The sequence below is a fragment of the Mobula hypostoma genome, chromosome 7 (assembly GCF_963921235.1).
Source record: "Mobula hypostoma chromosome 7, sMobHyp1.1, whole genome shotgun sequence".
NCBI lineage: Eukaryota > Metazoa > Chordata > Chondrichthyes > Myliobatiformes > Myliobatidae > Mobula > Mobula hypostoma.
This window is the reverse complement of record NC_086103.1, coordinates 162952055-162971342: the sequence shown is the minus strand read 5'-3', so window position 1 is coordinate 162971342 and position 19288 is coordinate 162952055. Positions and strand designations below refer to the sequence as shown.

General features: G+C 43.8%; 1 protein-coding gene across 2 annotated transcripts in view; it reads right to left on the bottom strand.

Annotated features, from left to right (window-relative positions):
• Nucleotides 1-19288, bottom strand: part of LOC134349720 (alpha-1,3-mannosyl-glycoprotein 4-beta-N-acetylglucosaminyltransferase A-like) — a 288721-nt gene that overhangs the window by 100422 nt on the left and 169011 nt on the right. For both annotated transcript variants that reach the window (XM_063054473.1, XM_063054474.1), the window contains 2 exons: nucleotides 15694-15740; nucleotides 13164-13277 (listed from right to left, as the gene is read on the bottom strand). In XM_063054473.1, coding sequence (XP_062910543.1) covers nucleotides 13164-13277; nucleotides 15694-15740 — 161 coding nt within the window. The remainder of the gene's footprint in view (nucleotides 1-13163; nucleotides 13278-15693; nucleotides 15741-19288) is intronic.

The following is a 19288-nucleotide window of genomic DNA, read 5'->3' as shown; positions in this document are numbered from 1 at the left end:
GACATGGGTGGCTGGATCTGGAGCTGTACAGGCTAGAATGTTCAGGGTGGCAGATTTCTTTCTCTAAAGGATATTAGTGAACCAAAGACTTTTATGATAATCAGGTAGTTTCATAACTTGCTTTTCTTTAATTTTATTGTTTACTTAATTCCTTGAAAAATTTGCACAACTGCTTTGGTGGGATCCTTTCAACTACGTCTCACAGGTTACAAGGACAGGCCTTTACAATAGACTGGGCTACCTGGTTTCTCCTCTTCTCTTTCAACAAAGGATACCTTCATCTTCTGACATTAAAATTAGAATTAGATTTATTATGGGCAGCGTAGTTTGTGGGCTGCGGAGTGAGCCGGGAGCAGAGGGAAGGCTTAAGGGTTTTGGCTCAACGAGCTTAGGCGGAAACAGGCGAGGCAGGTTTTCGTATTCATTTTTTGCTGTTATTTGAGGAGAGGGGGAAGTATGAGTGTGAGGGCAGCTTGTTGTTCTCAGTGCCGGATGTGAGATGTCGTGGGGTCTCCCAGCCTCCTGGACGTCCACATCTGCGCCAGGTGCGCCAAGATGCAGCTCCTAAGGGACCACGTTAGGGAACTAGAGCTGCAGCTCAATGACCTTTGTCTGGTCAGGGAGAGTGAGGAGTTGATAGAGAGGAGTTACAGGCAGGTGGTCACACCTGGGCCAGGAGAGGCAGACAAGTGGGTCACGTTTAGGAGGGGGAATAGGAAGAATCAGGTAATAGTGAGTACCCTTGTGGCTGTGGCTGTGTCCCTTGAAAATAAGTACTCCTGTTTGAGTATTGTTGGGGGGGACAGCTTACCTGGGGGAAGCAACAGTGGCCATGCCTCCGGCATAGAGTCCGGCCCTGTAGCTCAGAAGGGTAGGGGCAGGAAGAGGAGGGCAGTAGTAATAGGGGACTCGATAGTTAGGGGGTCAGATAGGTGATTCTGTGGACGCAGTCCGGAGACCCGGATGTAGTTTGCTTCCCTGGTGCCAGGGTCCAGGATGTTTCTGATCGTGTTGTACATATCCTGAAATGGGAGGGAGAGGAGCCATAAGTCGTGGTACATATAGGTACCAATGACATAGGTAGGAAAAGGGGAGAGGTCCTGAAAGGAGAATATAGGGAGTTGAGAAAAAGGACCGCAAAGGTAGTAATCTCGGGATTACTGCCTGTGCCACATGCCAGTGAGAGCAGGAATGCAATGAGGTGGAGGATAAATGCGTGGCTGAGGGATTGGAGCAGGGGGCAGGGATTCAAGTTTTTGGATCATTGGGACCTCTTTTGGCGCAGGTGTGACCTGTACAAAAAGGACGGGTTGCACATGAATCCTAGGGGGACCAATATCCTGGCGGGGAGATTTGCGAAGGCTACTGGGGTGACTTTAAACTAGAATGGTTGGGGCGTAGGAATCAAATTGAAGAGACTAGGAGAGAGGAGATCAGTTCACAAATAGAGAAAGCTAGTAGACAGTGTTTGAGGGAGGATAGGCAGGGGACAGAGAGCGGGAGCACTAGTACCAAAGATGTAGGGGAGAAGGAAGAAAAAGATAACAAAGTTGTTTGCTCCATTAAGGATAAACAGAGAGTAAGAGGTGGAGAGTTTCTTAAAGGCATCTATTTTAATGCTAAGAGCATTGTAAGAAAGGTGGATGAGTTTAGAGCATGGATTGATACCTGGAAATATGATGTTGTAGCTATTAGTGAAACATGGTTGCAGGAGGTTGCATTTCGGGTCCAGTGATCACAATACCATTAGTTTCAATATAATTATGGAGAAGGATAGGACAGGACCCAGGGTTGAGATTTTTGATTGGAGAAAGGCTAACTTTGAGGAGATGCGAAAGGATTTAGAAGGAGTGGATTGGGGCAATTTGTTTTATGGGAAGGATGTAATAGAGAAATGGACATCATTTAAAGGTGAAATTTTGAGGGTACAGGATCTTTATGTTCCTGTTAGGTTGAAAGGAAAGGTTAAAACTTTGAGAGAGCCATGGTTTTCAAGAGATATTGGAAACTTGGTTCAGAAAAAGAGAGGGATCTACAATAAATATAGGCAGCTTGGAGTAAATGAGGTGCTTGAGGAATATAAAGAACGTAAAAAGAATCTTAAGAAAGAAATTAGAAAAGCTAAAAGAAGATACGAGGCTGCTTTGGCAAGTAAGGTGAAAATAAATCCAAAGGGTTTCTACAGTTACATGAACAGCAAAAGCATAGTGAGGGATAAAATTGGTCCCTTAGAGAATCAGAGTGGACGGCTATGTGCGGAGCCAAAAGAGATGGGGGAGATTTTGAACAATTTCTTTTCTTCAGTATTCACTAAGGAGAAGGATATTGAATTGTGTAAGGTAAAGGAAACAAGAAGGGTAGTTATGGAAAGTATGACAATTAAAGAAGAGGAAGTACTGGCACTTTTAAGGAATATAAATGTGGATAAGTCTCCGGGTCCGGACAAGATATTCCCAAGGACCTTGAGGGAAGTTAGTGTGGAAATAGCAAGGGCTCTGACAGAAATATTTCAAATGTCATTAGAAACAGGGATGGTGCTGGAGGATTGGCGTATTGCTCATGTGGTTCCGTTATTTAAAAAGGGTTCTAAGAGTAAACCTAGCAATTATCGGCCTGCGAGTTTGATGTCAGTGGTGGGTAAGTTGATGGAAAGTATTCTTAGAGATGGTATATATAATTATCTGGATAGACAGGGTCTGATTAGGAACAATCAACATGGATTTGTGCGTGGAAGGTCACGTTTAACAAATCTTATTGAATTTTTTGATGAGGTTACTAGGAAAGTTGACAAGGGTAAAGTGGTGGATGCTGTCTATATGGACTTCAGTAAGGTCTTTGACAAGGTTCCACATGGAAGGTTAGTCAGGAAGGTTCAATCTTTAGGCATTAATATCGAAGTAGTAAAATGGATTCAGCAGTGGCTGGATGGGAGACGCCAGAGAGTGGTGGTGGAAAACTGTTTGTCAGATTGGAGGACGGTGTCTAGCAGTGTGCCTCAGGGATCTGTACAGGGTCTAATGTTGTTTGTCATATATATTAATGATCTGGATGATGGGGTGGTAAATTGGATTAGTAAGCATGCAGATGATACTAAGATAGGTGGCGTTGTGGATAATGAAGTAGGTCTTCAAAGCTTGCAGAGAGATTTAGGCCAGTCAGAAGAGTGGGCTGAAAGATGGCAGATGGAGTTTAATGCTGAAAAATGTGAGGTGCTACATTTTGGTAGGACTAATCAAAATAGGACATACATGGTAAATGGTAGGGCATTGAGGGATCTAGGAATAATGGTGTATAGTTCCCTGAAGGTGGAATCTCATGTGGATAGGGTGGTGAAGAAAGCTTTTGGTATGCTACCCTTTATTAATCAGAGCATTGAGTACAGGAGTTGGGATGTAATGTTGAAATTGTATAAGGCATTGGTGAGGCCAAATTTGGAGTATTGTGTACAGTTCTGGTCACCGAATTATAGGAAAGATGTCAACAAAATTGAGAGAGCACAGAGGAGATTTACTAAAATGTTGCCTGGGTTTCATCTCCTAAATTACAGAGAAAGGTTGAACAAGTTAAGTCTTTCTTCTTTGGAGCGTAGAAGGTTGAAGGGGGACTTGATAGAGGTATTTAAAATTATGAGGGGGATAGACAGAGTTGACGTGGATAGGCTTTTTCCATTGAGAGCGGAGGAGATTCAAACAAGAGGACATGAGTTGAGAGTTAAAGGACAAAAGTTTAGGGGTAACATGAGGGGGAACTTCTTTACTCAGAGAGTGGTAGCTGTGTGGAATGAGCTTCCAGCAGAAGTGGTTGAGGCAGGTTCGATGTTGTCGTTTAAAGTTAAATTGGATAGATATATGGACAGGAAAGGAATGGAGGGTTATGGGCTGAGTGCAGGTTGGTGGGACTAGGTGAGAGTAAGAGTTCGGCACGGACTAGAAGGGCCGAGATGGCCTGTTTCCGTGCTGCAATTGTTATATGGTTATATGTTATTACTTACATGTTATGAAATTTGTTGTCTTCTGGCAGCAGTACAGTGCTATATAGTGTGAATATACTATACATTGAGGCCCTCCGTTGGTTGAGGTCAACCATGGATGTTGTGTTCTAGCTGTCTATGTAATATGTATATCCATACACAAGCCAGGGCAGTACGACATGGAGAGCAAGCTGTTGTCCATGTAGCAGGCTCCCCCTCTTCACACATCTGATGAGTCCAAAGGAACAGTAGAGACTAGATATGAGCAATTTACCCTGGGAGGGGGCATTACATGGTAAACCTATAACAGTCCTAACCCAGAGTATCTACATGGATCTCTTTCCAAGAGGAGCAAACCAGAGTGATGACCAAAAGCCGATTTCGACAATCGGAGATAGGAACCGGCACAGGTTTTGGATTCACTAACAAGACCAGATTTATACAGAAGATAGATCTCTCCCGTTTTTACAAGCATATAAACATGTTTTAGTATGATTTCTCAAATATATGTTTTTAAAATCTTGTAAACTTTGATCAAGAGTTATAGAACAATGAAAGCTTTTTTATCAATCTATTTGTGTGTGAAATAAAAGTGAAGTTTGGTCTTCAGAGTAGATTTAATGCCCTGGTAATAGAGTCAGAGAGTTCAAAGTTTAAACTTATTATTAAAGTATATATATGTCACCATATACAACCCTGGGATTCATTTTCTTGCAGACGTACTCAATAAATCCCGAATAGAGTCAATGAAAGACCGCACCAACAGGGCGAACAACCAGCATGCAAAAGACAAGAAACTGTACAAATATAAAAAGGAGGGGAAAAAAGAAATTAATCTCAAGTCCTTTAAAGTGAGTCCACAGGTTGTGGGAGCAGCTCTGTGATGGGGTGAGTGAAGTTATCCCCTCTGGTTCAGGAGCTTGATTTTTGAGGTGTCATAACTACTCCTGAATCTGAAGGTGTGAGTCCTGAGGCTCCTGTAGCATTTTCCTGATGGCAGCAGCAAAAAGAAAGCACGACCTGGAGTAATGTAGAATCAGGTTCGTGGGTCTAGCAAGTGAGATAAAGCACCGACTACAAATAAGTATGTTAATAATTTATTTACAAACTTTAAAAATTCGACCAAACATTTATCTTCCCCAAGTTACAGACACTACAAAGCTGAATATTCAACAAACGTACCTAGTTAAAAGTGCACACAGAGCATACCTTCCCAATGGCCATGTGCACAACTTGCCTTAAACAAAGAGAGAGAAAGAGAAAGGACCTTCCACATGTGCTCTCTATATACCCAGGATATTTGAAATTAGACACCAGGCAGCTAACCAATGGGAAAGCAGCTGCAGTTTCTAAACTAACCAATCACGATGGAAGTGACTTTTGACAATCAGAATAAGCCATGCAGCCCACAGGATACCTGGGTGGTCGCTGCTTTCCTGTGACAATGTTCCACCTAGATGTGCTCAATGGGGACGAATGTACATGCAATGGACTATGCCGTATAGGGTACTACAGCACAGGAAATGTCCGCTGACCTATCCAGTCTGTGCTGGCATGGTTTTCTGCCTGGTTCCACCTACCTGTATCTGGACCACAACCCTCCAACACCCCTTCAAGTACTTTATCCAAATTTCTATTAAATATTGAAATCTGCTGGCAGTTTGTTACACACTTGCACCATCCTCTGAGTGAAGGTCCCACTCAGATCCACTTAAACGTTTCACATTTCATCCTAAATCCATGACCTCTAGTTCTAGTCTCACCCAGCCTGAGGAGAAAGAGCTGCATGCATTCACCCCATCTATTCCCCCTATAATTTTGTATACCTTTATAAAATCTTCCCCTATTCTCCTGCACTCCATGGAATAAAGTCCTAACCTTTTCAACCCTTCCCTAATAGATCAGGTTTTACAAGTCCCATCAACATCTGTGTAAACATTCCCTGTACTCTTTCAATGTGATTGATATTGTTCCCGTAGGTAAGTAAACACCGTTAAACACAATACTCCAAATTTGGACTCACCAATATCTTATACAACTTCAACATAACTTCCCAACTCCTGTACTCAATATCCTGGTATATCAAGGTCAGTGTGCCAAAAATTCTCTCTACAACCCTATCTACCTGTGACACTACTTTCAAGGAATTACAGGGCTATACACTCAGGTTCTTTTGTTCTACCACACACCTCAGCGCCCTACCGGTCACTGTACAAGTCCTAACCTCGGTTTGTCCTGCCAAAGTGCAATACCTCATCTTTGTCTGCATTAAATTCCATCCACCATTTTTCAGCCCATTCTTCCAGCTGCTCTGGAAGCTTCGATGGCCTTCCTCACAATTCACTATGCTCCTGATCTTGGAATCATTCACAAATTTGCTGATCTAATTTACTGCATTATCACCTGAATTATTATAAACGCCACTAGTCACAGGCCTCTAGTCAGAGAGATAGCCATCTTCTACCGCTCTGACTTCTCTCATTAAGCCAACATTGAATCCAATTGATTACTTCATCGTAAATGCCAAGTGACTTAACCTGGACCAACCTCCCACACTGGATTTTGCAAAAGGCTTTGCTAAATACAGGCCATAAATGCAGCTTTGTAAAACTTTAACTACAAGCTGAACATTAAAGTTTGATTCAATTTGACCAAGTATCTCCTGCTTTTTGTAAATGATTCAGTTTGGAACATATTTGTTTATCTGTGTGTATGCCTGATTGAAAGAATGCTCCAAATACCTCAGAAATATCCAAGCACACTTTTAAAAGAACAGTAATGGGGCTGCTAAAACCTCAAGGTTGTTTTCTTAACAACATACAACCACAGCCATTCAAAGCTGGTATGCCTAGGAATGCCACTCTGGCAGATATATACATATTTGGTTTGGCTTCTTAGAACACCAGACATATTTTGCAAAAATGTTCCACTGGCTCGATTAATAATGGACACTTATATTAATTTGTATCTAAGCACATTAATTTAAGCTAGGTGTCTGCAAAGTAATAGGAACCATTTTTGATGTAATGAACATACTGTAAATATAATTTTGTTTAATGAATGCACAAGAGCCTTATAATTCCATTAAACAATGCATTTTAAGTTCCAGATGAGTTACAACCTCAATCGCGAAACGATTTTGTATGTACAGATTGGTGGGTTATTGGCTGGCTGCTGTCTATTTTCCCTTGTGCCTTGGCAAGTGAGTAAAATAAAAAATGGGAATAATGTAGAATTAGTGTAAATGGATGGTAAATGGTTGATATGGACTAGATAGGTTGAAGAGCGTGTTTCCATCTTGTATGTCACTATGAATTTAGTTCTTTTTATTGTGCCAAGATGAGGCCACCCTCAGGGTGCAGGAGCAATACCTTATACTCCATCTGGGTAGCCTACTTTCCCCTGGCTTCCCTCCTCCTTCTCTTTCTCCTATGGTCCACTCTCCTCTCCTATCAGATTCCTTCCTCTCCATTCCACCTTTCCCACCCACCTGGCTTCAATTGTAGGGCAATGTAATTGGTGGAAACGTACAGAATTCACAACCACCGACATTGGGGTTGGGGTTCACTTTGAGAGGCTGGTCTGACGTGATGAGGTAATTACGTAAAGGACTTCCGGTGCGCTTTGCATTCGGGTTTTGGAGTTCAAGAAATGTGTTGTTGTGGTTTTCCTAAACTTTTTAGTTATTTATTTATTTATTTATTGACATACAGTGTGGAGTAGGCCTTTCTGGCCTGTCGAGCATAGCAATCCCCAAGCTCATCCCTGCCTCATCACGGGACAAGTTACAATGACCAACTGGCACGCTTTTTGGAATGTGGGAGGAAACCAGAGCACCGGGAGGAAACCCACAAGTACAAACTCCTCAGAGGCAGCAGCAGGAATTGAACCTGGGCCACTGGTACTGTAAAGTGTTGTGTTAACCTCTACGCTACTGTGCCATCCCAACCTAAAAGACCTCATGTTGTGTTCTTTGCAAGAACCAACATCAGTGACCCCGATGCTCTTGGACGATTCCAGAGTTATTGAACATGTCGGCCAATGCAGTTGTATTGAAATTGCTGGAGCTTTGGGAGCAAAATGCCATCACTTGGTTTGTATAACCCAAGGCCCGTTTCGTGCTCTAAGAAATCACAGCCAACGACTGAGTTCTGAGTGGCAGTGTCGCTCAGAAACTCCCCTGGCTACAAGAGTGGCGAGTCTACCAGAAGACCCACATGAACACGATAAATGCTGAGCACTGAAAACTTACTTTTTACAGACTTTTGGACTAACAGTCTGAGCGTGCCAAACAGTTGCTCTCCTTGGCCAGCCTCCGCGCTGTTAAGCTATCAGAGTTAACATGCTGTCACCCCTGGGAAATCACTCAATTCCCTCAATTCCTCCATCTCTGCCGCATTTGCTGTCAGGATGAGGCTTTTCATTCCAGAACTAAGTCCTCCTTCTTCAAAGAAAGGGGCTTCTCTTCCTCCACCATCAATGCTGCCCTCAACCACATCTCTTCCATTTTGTCCATTTCTGCCCTCACCCCATCCTCCTGCCACCCCACCAGGGATAGAGTTCCTCACCTACCACTTCACCAGCCTCTGCATCCAGCACATAATTCTCCATAACTTCCACCATCTCCAACGGGATCCCACCACCAAGCACATCTTTTCCTCCAGACTCCCGTTCCTGCTTTCCGTAGGGATCACCCTGCGACTCCCCTGTCCATTCATTCCTCCCCATTCCTCCTGGCACTTATCCTTGCAATTGGAACAAGTGCTTCACCTGCCCCTACACCTTCTCCCTCACTACCATTCAGGGTCCCAAACAGTCCTTCCAGGTGAGGCGACACGTCACCTGTGAGTCTATTGGGGTCATCTACTGTGTCTGGTTCTCCCGGTGTGGCCTCCAGTATATTGGTGAGACCCGACATAGATTAGGAGAACGCTTTGCCGAGCACCTATGCACCGCCTGCCAGAAAGGCAGGATCTCCCAGTGGCCAGCCATTTTAATTCCACATCCCATTCCCATATGTTAGTCCATGGCCTCCTGTACCATTGCGATGAGGTCACACTCAGGTTGGAGGAGCAACACATTGTATTCCGTCTGGGTAGCCACCAACCTGATGGCATAAACACTGATTTTTCAAACTTCCGGTAATGACCCCTCCCCCCCGCCTTCATTTTTCCCTCGCTCACCTGCCCATCACCTCTGTCTGGTGCTCCTCCCCCCTTTCTTTCTTCCATGGCCTTCAGTCCTCTCCTATCCAATCCGCCCTTCTCCAGCTCAGTATCTCTTTCACTAATCAAACCACCCCTCCCCCGTTTCACCTCTCACTTTGTGTTTCTTCCTCCCATATCCCCCACCTTCTTACACTGACTCTTCATCTTTTTTTCTCCCGTCTTGATGAAAGGTCTCGGCATGAAACGTCAGCTGTACTCTTTTCCGTAGATGCTGCCTGGCCTGCTGAGTTCCTCCAGCATTTTGCGTCTACACTCAGCTAGGCAGCGGTGCATAGTTCCTCCTCTTTTCTCTACACAAGGACGCCCTCACCTGCAAAACAGTCAACACTGGGCCTGTGTTTTTACCATGCTCACTTTGGTACAAACACTAGGAAGTGCTGACCCCTTGCAGCTTCAACAGTGCTGGCACTTCGGGACAGAGGTCCATGAACACTGTGGGTTCCAGCTGCCAGGGTCGTCTACTGTTCATTACAAACACCCTTTCAGGGTGACACTGGTGCTCAACTGAGTGTACTTCCAGCATCGCCTGTTGATGAAAGGCAAAGAGCAACACAACCTTGCTGGAGGCTGCCAGTGGCAGCAGAATTCAGGCCTACGGGACATGACAGGTGATGCTCTGCTTTAGTGAGTGACGCTAGACATGGGACATTGTCTTGGCTAAAGTGGCTAGCCCCCTGCTTGGTGCAGATTCCCTGCGTGCCCAAGGACTGTTAGTCGATCTTAAGAACTGCCGGCTCGTGGATGTCAAGGACTTGGGGTCGTTGCCCTGCTCCCCCAGTAAATTCCCCACAACGACTCTGTCAAACGCATGCACCATCGCATGTGAGTTTACTCGACTGCTGGGTAAATCTCCAGACCTCACCAAGCCCACATTCTCCGCTACAGTCATAAAACATGGGGTCCAGCACCACATTTCTACAACTGGTCCCCCAGTCCATGCCCGCGCGTGTAGACTGGACCCAGAAAAGCAGGCAACTGCAAAGGCCAAGTTTGCCAACATGGAAAGACTTGACATTGTACACCGATTGAATAGCCCCTGGTCCCAAGCCTGATGGCAGTTGCCACCCATGTGGCGAGTACTGATGCCTTAGTGAGTCTACCCCTCCGCAACCCCCCCTCCCCCGATCGTTACCTGGTCCCACTCATCCCGGACTTCTCGGCACGTTTAGTCACCATAAATACTAATTTATCAAGTGAAGTATAGTATGCAGAACTGGGCTGAGAAGTGGCAGATGGAGTTCAATAAGTGAAGTGGTTCATTCCGGTAGGTCAAATTTAAAGACAGAATATAGTTTTAATGATAAGACTCTTGGCAGTGTGGAGGATCAGAGAGTCTGTGTCTATGTTGCACAGGTTGACAGTATTGTTAAGCTGTATGGTGTGTTGGCATTCATCAACAGTGGGATTGAGTTCAAGATCCATGAGGTAAGGTTACAGCTATATAAGACCTGAGTTAGACCCCACTTGGAGTACTATGTTCATTTCTGGTCACCTCACTAAAGGATGGATGTGGATACTATAGAAAGAGTGCAGAGGAGATTTACAAGAATGTTGCCTGGATTGGAGAGTGTGCCTTATGAGAATAGGTTGAGTGAACTTGGCCTTTTCTCCTTAGAGTGATAGAGGATGAGAGGTGACCTGATAGAGGTGTATAAGATGAGAGGCTTGATCGAGTGGATAGTCAGAGGCTTTTTCTCAGGGCTGAAATAGCTAACACAAGGGGGCATAGTTTTAAGGTGCTTGGAAGTAGGTACTGAGGGGATGTCAGGAGTAAGCTTTTCTCACAGAGTGGTGGGTGTGTGGAATGCGCTGCCGGCAATGGTAGTGGAGTTGGATACAATAGGGTACATGGAGCTTAGGAAAATAGAGGGCTATGTGGTAAAGTAATTCTAGGTAGTTTCAAGAGTAGGTTACATGGTCGGCACAACATTGTGGCCGAAGGGCCTGTAATGTGCTGTAGATTTCTATGTTCTATGTTAATTTTTTCGAAAGTTGATCTAGTTAGGGGGTGCAATCAGGTGCCTGTGTGCTTGGAAGACATTCCCAAAACAGCTGTGATAACCCTGTTTGGCCTCTGAGTTTCTGTGCACGTGTTTGGACTAAAAAATGCAGCACAGACTTTCCAACAGCTGATGGACTTTGTATGAAAAGATTTCGATTTTCTTTTCGTTTACCTGGATGATATACTCGTCACCAATGCATCCAAATCCAAACCCACATCTCATCTTTGCATACTTTGAGCAGTTAAGCCAACATGGGTTGATTATTAACCCTGCTAAATGCCAAATTGGGTTGTCAACCATTGACTTTCTTGGCCATCACAGTTCCACAGAAGGTGCAAAACCCCTCCCATCAAAGGAAGCCGTTATTGTGGATTTCCCACCACCCTGCACTACTAAAAAACTACAGGAGTTTTTAGTCATGGTGGATTTCCATCACCATGTCTTCCCGCAAGCTGCTGAACTTATGCTTCTCCTGTATCGTGTGCTTAAAGGCAATAACGCTATAACCTAATCACGTGCTTGACTGGTCAGCGGACATGACCAGGAAATTTGATGATACTAAATAAACTGTTTCCAACACGACCCTACTGGTGCACCTGCTCTCCAACGCACCTATAGCCATTACTCCTGACACTCCAGACTACGCTTTGCATGAACAGTTGGTAGGAGGTGTGTGGCAGCAGCTCGCCTTCTTCAGCCGGCAGCTCTGTCCCTCCTGAAAGGAAGTACAGCATGTTTGACCGTGAGCTTGTTGGTCTCTGTCTGGCTGTCTGCCATTCTTGTTTTCTTCTAGAGGGTTGCCATTGCATAGAGTTCGTTGATCACAAACCCCTCATGCATGTGATGGCCAAAATATCAGACCTTTGGTCTGCATGGAAGCAGCATCACCTAGACTACATATCAGAGCCCACAACTGATAATATGACATAACAAGGGGAACAATAATGTCATAGCTGATTGCCTTTCATGGCCAGATGTTGAGGCCACACACATAGGGGTTGATTACGCCAGCATGGGAACCAACCAAGCTACTGACCTAGAGGTTCAGGCTTACCGTACAGCAGTCATGGGCCTGCGGTTGGCTGACATTAAGTTCTGGGGTTTGTCTCCTGTACAATGTCTGAACCGGTTACCATCGCCCCATCATGCCCACAAACTGGAGGGAGACTGTTTTTGACTCTGTACATGGCTTCATGTATCCGGGCTGGAAGGCCTCACAGAACTGGATCCACTAAAGTAAACGCGTGGCCCTAGAACGGGCACGTGTGATTGGACTGCGGCCCATGTGGAGTGCCAGTGGGCAAAAATTAACTGTCATGTCCAGGCACTATTGGCACCTGTTGAGATCTCTGAGCGATGGTTTGACCATGTCGATGTGGACCTCGTTGGTCCTCCCAACTGTGGTTTCAAGCACCTCCTTACCACAGTGGACCATACCACCTGGTGGCCAGATCTCATTCCTGCAGCATCCACAACAGCTGCAGAAGAGGCTCAGACATTCATCAGCAGCTGGACTGCTTGGTTTGACACCCCCTCTGACATTCCCCAATTCATATCAGACCTCTGGGCTGCGATAGGCCAGAACCTTGGCAATAGCACAGCGTACCACCAGCAGTCCAATGGCAAATGCGAGCTCTTTAAAAGGCTGCTCTGAGGGCTTCCCTGACGGATAAGTGCTGGCATAATCATCTCCTGTCGGTCAGAAATATTGAGTGTTTATTCACTTCTACAGATGCTGCCTGACTTGATGAGTTCCTCCAGCATTTTGTGTGTTTTGCTTTGAATTCCAACATCAGTAGACTTTCTTGTGTTTATTATTTTTTATTTGCAATCTCAAAAGCACCATAAACTGCTTCAAACATAGTGTTGTGATTTTGTGTTAATACCTTGGAGCCATGCTCATCCATTTGAGATTTGTCAATTGACAGACAGGATGTGTTTGTCAAACTTGTTAAGACCTACCTGACACGCTCTTTTGAATCTCCAAATGTTTCCTTCAGATTTGCCAAATCCGGATAGTAAGCTGCATGTGGTGATATAACTTCTATTAACCCTGAACTGATCTCCATGGAAAATCTGTCAACAGACCAAAAGAATATTTGTACAGGAAAAAAAATCTTTATTCAATGTCAATTGCTCCTGTGTTTATTGCACAAAGAAAAATATAATGTCATGTTGCTTATGAAACAACACTGATTCAGCTTACCTAACACATCATTGCAACAGATATTTAAAAACATCATAACCAGATCCTTTTCCTAGCCTCTGTGTTTCAGCTACCCCAGTGATTTAACAGCTAAGTTCTGAAATTACCTTTACATCTATGTTTGCCTTTCTCATAAAGTAACGATGCTGAATCTGTCAGTGGAATATTAATGCAAGAAAGGCCATCTCCCTGCACATGAATATCAAAGGAATGAGGAGCAATTTCTTTAGCCAGAGGTTGGTGAATCTGTAGAATTCATTACCACAGATGGATATGGAGGCCAAGTCATTGATAGGTTCCTGATTATTAAAGGTGTCAAATGTCACAGGGAGAAGGCAGGAGAATTGGGTTGAGAGGGACAATAAATCAGGCATGATGGAACGGTGGAGCAGATTCAATGGGCAAAATTGCCCAATTTTGACCTCACACATCTTATGGTCTTACAGAATTATCACTTCAATAAAAACATTGTAAAGTCTGGGCTTATAGTCAAATATTTCATTCAGAGGAAGTGACTGTGAAACTAATTGGCATTTGACACATTGGTCTGTGAATTTGACAGAAGCTTAGGGAATTCTGCACAGTTTTAATTTCACATGAAACTTGCATACTGTGCTGCATTTCTAAATGCTTCACTGTTTCCCGCCTTCTCCACAATTCAGAAATTTACTAGAATCGACTTGAACGTGAGTTATTGTCAAACTGATGCCATTATAAAAATCCCTGAATATCTTACTTTATTTTACAGCAGGATTGAATAAGATTTTATATCTGTAGAATACATGTGTGTGCCTTTGCTTAACGTGGGGAGGCAGATTCAGGGGCAGCAACCACACGGTCCTCGACAGATCAGGTTCAAGGTTCAGGCGCAAGGCATAGAGACGTCCAGGGGCACTTCCTCCGTTTTCACTACCATTGTGATGCGTCATTATCTTCTGCCATCACCACCGTTGAGGTCTTGCTTGGATCGCTCTTTGTCTAGAACCTCTCCCTTGACCTTACCGCCATGAGTGACCGTATAGGAGCTAAGTGCCAGATGGCTAAACTCCAGGCGGCAACAAGCTCTTGATCTCAGGAACTCACAGGCCTCTTCACCGTGACAAAGTGTCATGGTGGCATGTGTACTGAACCACGTATACTGCTTGGCAAAGTATCTGACCCTTAAAAGAATTTATAAAGATATATGCTAATTATATTGACTTAAATATTTCAACATATCAAATATTTAAAAATAAACTATAAATATTGAAGAATTTGTTCATTATATTTCAGTTCTACCTTAATTATGTCCAATGCATTTCTAAGGTGATATCCCCTACTGTACAATCTTCCAAGAGGACCACAGCCTTGTGGCTTGGAGGCTTGCGTGTCTCGATGACCCGGAGAGCTCTGCTAGAGTGTCAGGGCCTTGTGCTTTGCCTCTCGGTAGGGTCACCCATGCCAAACAGGTTAAAGGGTAGAGGCCACCAGTTCTCCAGGTTCAGTGGTTCATCTCAGGGCTAACAACCCTGACTGTTCAAACAAAGCTGTTACGGAAGCAGCAATGAAAGATCCCCTACACCTGAGTGCGACGGTATTCCCGAGTCTCCACCCAGGACTTGCATGACTGACAGCAGTGAAAACCAAGAAAAAGCTACTGATATGTCGGAGGAAGCCCAGAACACTGCCAGAGATGGACAGCCTTCATTGCTGCCCTAAACGCCAGCAGCATAAAAGGCAATAGGAAGTGCATTCATGTAGAAAATGTTTTTGCTTCCTATGTTTTCTGCAAGAATTTTTTTTTGCATGATTGGTTGCTGAGCAAGCTTGATGTCATCACTGCTGTTGTATTCCAGAAGCCCCAATAAATAAATCCCTGACAGCAATAAGCATTAGCAAAAGTGATAAAGATATTTGATCCATAAAGAAACTTAATTCATTGTTAACACCGTTGCATTACCCAAGTTCTGCCCCTGACTATATGTGACTTATTTTCCCTTTCAGCATCCCAAGTGGCAGCTAGTAAAAGATAGTTTATATGCATTGCATATAAAAGTAGTTCTTTTTTTGAAATGGCATTTCTGCTTGATATACAAAGCACATCCAACAGCACTGAGATGCCTTCAATTGTATCCAAATTTAATAACCGGATGTAAGGCACAGAGCTCTCACTACTGTTCAAGCAAATAGACAACAGGTATTCAGAAATGTCAAAGTTATCCTCCCTTTGTGCATAAACTAAATAATTTAGTGGCAGTCAGCAGCAGTTCAAGTACCATTTACACAAAACTGGACAATCCCACTTACTCTTTCTCCAGACTGTCCAGGACGCCATGAACGTGATTGAGGTCAGTCTATGGAAACAAAATAAACAAAAAAGTCAATTGTCACTGCAAGTGTTTCTGCCCTGAATTAAAGTAATAAGCTCCTTAATTTTCAATCGTCTCTGTACGCAGTTGTGGTTTATCAAAATGACATCAATTTCCCGGACATACTTGTCAGAGATTAAATTCCCCTTATAACATGGTTTTACTTAAAGAAATCACTCTTGCACCTGACCCAAGATTGAGAGCATCTGGCATTTTAATTTTCTGTTATTTATTTATTGATACAGCATGGTAACAGGCCCTTCTGGCCCAGTGGGCCCTTGTTGCCCAGTTATACTCATGAGACCAATTAACCTACTAAACCATATGTCTTTGGTATGTGGGAGGAAACTGGAGCACCCAGAGGAAACCCATGCAGTCAGGAGGAGAACGTACAAACATTTTACAGACAGCTGGCACCATAAAGCTCTGTGCTAACTGCTATACCACCATACCGGCATGGTAAGGGAGCAAGAGGAACTAATGTGTTGAATGAATACAGTCAAAACACAGAGCACTAACCAGCCACAGCAGCCCACTGGCAATGGTATTTCCATTCCCACCTGTGCACGTTACAATCCAAGCACAAATTAGCATAATATACTGTAAAAATTGCATATCCTGAAGCAGTAATTGGATTTGTTTCAAGATTATTTTTCCCTCAAAGGGGAAATAGGGCACTTTCAACAATATGACCCTTCTAATCATTTCTCTTGGGGCACTTGAAGTGTGTGGAATAACTGCTGCTTCATTTATGACCATGTGCATTCAGGAAAAAAGTGCAGTTTGAATTCCAGTGGGTTAGCATTGTATTTTGGAAAAATATTACAGGCTGTCAGCTACAATACACGAAACATATTCTTCGAACATTTTCCCTTTTAGTCACATGTCAAAAAGTCTGCTTCTTCCCTGCCTGGCATACAGAGCTCCCTCAGAGGCAGGATCCAGTTAAAAATATCCACAAACCAGCAATTGTTGCAGCTTTCAAATAGACTCCATGATGTGTTTCATCAAAGAGCATTAAAGCTGCTCAAGACTTTGTTCTTGGGGTTCAGGAAGTCTTTCTTCACTCCAAAGCAGGGCAATATATTTCATGTCACACATGAAGCTTTGCAGACTGGAGCTCTCGGTTGTAAGAGTTCCTCACCCATGCTCACCACTTCACCTGCCTTTACAATTATCATTCCTACCAGCTAACCATGTCTACTTAGCTCTCTGCATTTTCTCTTCTGTTGTCAATTTGTTAATTTAGATCTTCTTGATCCACACTGCTTGTGAAATCAGTGGCCGCTTTATTAGGTACACCCTGTTAATGCAAAAATCTAAGCAGCCAAACATGAGGCAGCAACTCAATGCATCAAAGCATGCAGACATGATCAAGAGGTTCACTTGCCGTGCAGACCAAACATCAGATTGGGGAAGAAATGTGATCTAAGTGACTTTGACCATGAACTGATTGATGATGCCGGATAGGGGTGCTTTAAGTATCTCAGAAACTGCTGATGTCCTGGGATTTTCATGCACAACAGTCTCTAGAGTCTACAGAAAATGATGCAAAAAAGCAAAAAAAAAACATCCAGTGAGCGACATTTCTGTGGGCCTTGCTAGTGAGAGAGGTCAGAGGAGAATGGCCAGGCAAGTCCAAGATGACAGGAAGGCAACAGTAACTCACATAACCATACAATACAACACAACGGAGGTGTGCAGAAGAGCGTCTTTGCACACAGAACACATATTACCTTGAAGTGGATGGGCTATACCAACAGAAGATCATGAACATACACTCAGTTGCCATTTTGTTATATACAGGAGCTACCTATTTCGGCTGGTGAGTGTGTACATTTTAAGCCACAGATGAAGCTTTGCCAATTGCAGCTCTCCATCTTAAGTTTCTCACTCATGCTCACCATTTCCTCTGTCTTTACAATTATCGTTCCTGCCAGCTAACCATGCCAACTCAGTTCTCTGAATTTAGTCTGCTGTTGTCATGTCACTTATTTTGATCTTCTTGATCCTTACCGCATACATTTCCTTCAGTCTGACACTGTTGGTTCCAGTCCCTTTACCTTCTTGCTACTTGTTTTGCATGGTTCACACAGTTTCTCTACATCTCTTTGAAAACTTCTTGCACGTTGCATACGGTACTTTTCTAATGCTTCCATCTGATTAAGTTCTGCAGCTCAGCTCAGTAGTCAACAGGTCTAGGCTGAATGAATGGGATTGATGAGCTGGGGGTGGGGTTGAGGCATGGATGAAGGTTGACCAGAACAAAGGAATTTGGAAATTAGGCAAAAAAAACCCAGATTTTCTTCAAAGTAGAGTTGTTGATAAAATTCCATCTTTCCCAGAGCGTACTACTGCAATTCTACACTGACATCATCGATAGCACTCTCACATCAGCCATGACTGTCTGGTACAGCGTTCTCCCACAATATACAAAGTCTGCCAGGTCAACGGAAAAGCACACTGGCTGCAGTCTACCTACACTGCAGGGCTTGGAAGTGTCCAGGACACAGACACAGGCAGGAATAATCAGTGCAGACCCTATCCACGACAGCAAGCTGCCTTTTCCAAAAGCTCCCTTCTGGAAAGTGCTCTAGAGCTATTAAAATAAAATCTTCATGCCATCTTCAGCTGTGAAGGCCAAGTCATTGGGTATATTTAAAGCATAGGTTTATAGGCTTTTGATTAGCAAGCATATCAAAGGTTACGGGGAGAAGACAGGAGAATGGGGTTGAGAGGGACAATAAATCAGCCATGATGGAATGATGTAGCAGACTTGATGGGCCGAATGGCCTAATTCTGCTCCTATGACTTATGGTCTTACGGAAATAATAGCTCCAGGAAAGGTGCTCTCACTATGAGCTCCTGTGACATCTTGGGTGGTGTCTTAGAACTGGAATAGGTTCATTACTATCACATGTACCAGGCCACAGTGAAAATTTTGTCTTGATAGCGTTCATACAGATCTAATCATTACACAGTACACTGAGGTAGCACAACTTAAAACAATAACAGAACGCACAATAAAGTGTAACAGCTACAGAGAAAGTGCAGTGCAGGTAGACAACAAGATCAAGATCATAATGAGGTAGATTGTGAGGTCAAGAGTGCATCTTATTGTACTAGGGAACCATTCAATTGTCTTATAGCAGCAGGGCAGAAGCTGTCCATGAGCCTGGTGGTACATGCTTTCAGGCTTTTGTATCTTCTGCCAGCGGAGGAGGGGAAAAGAGAGCTATCTAGAGAGCAGTGGAAATATTCCCCATTTAGAGTTACACAGCACAGAAGCAGGCTCTTTAGTCTATCTGGTCCATGCCAACCCAACTGCTCATCCAAGTTAGTCCCACTTTGCAGCACTTGGCCTGTAGACCTTTCCGATCCTTGTACCTGTCCAACTGTCTTTTAATGGTTATTGTAGCTGCCTCAACTGCTTCCTCTGACAGCTGATTCTGCACTGATAGCACACTGTGTTTAAAAAAATTGACTATCAAGTTCCTGTTAAATCTTTACCCTCTCACCTTGGACTCATGCCC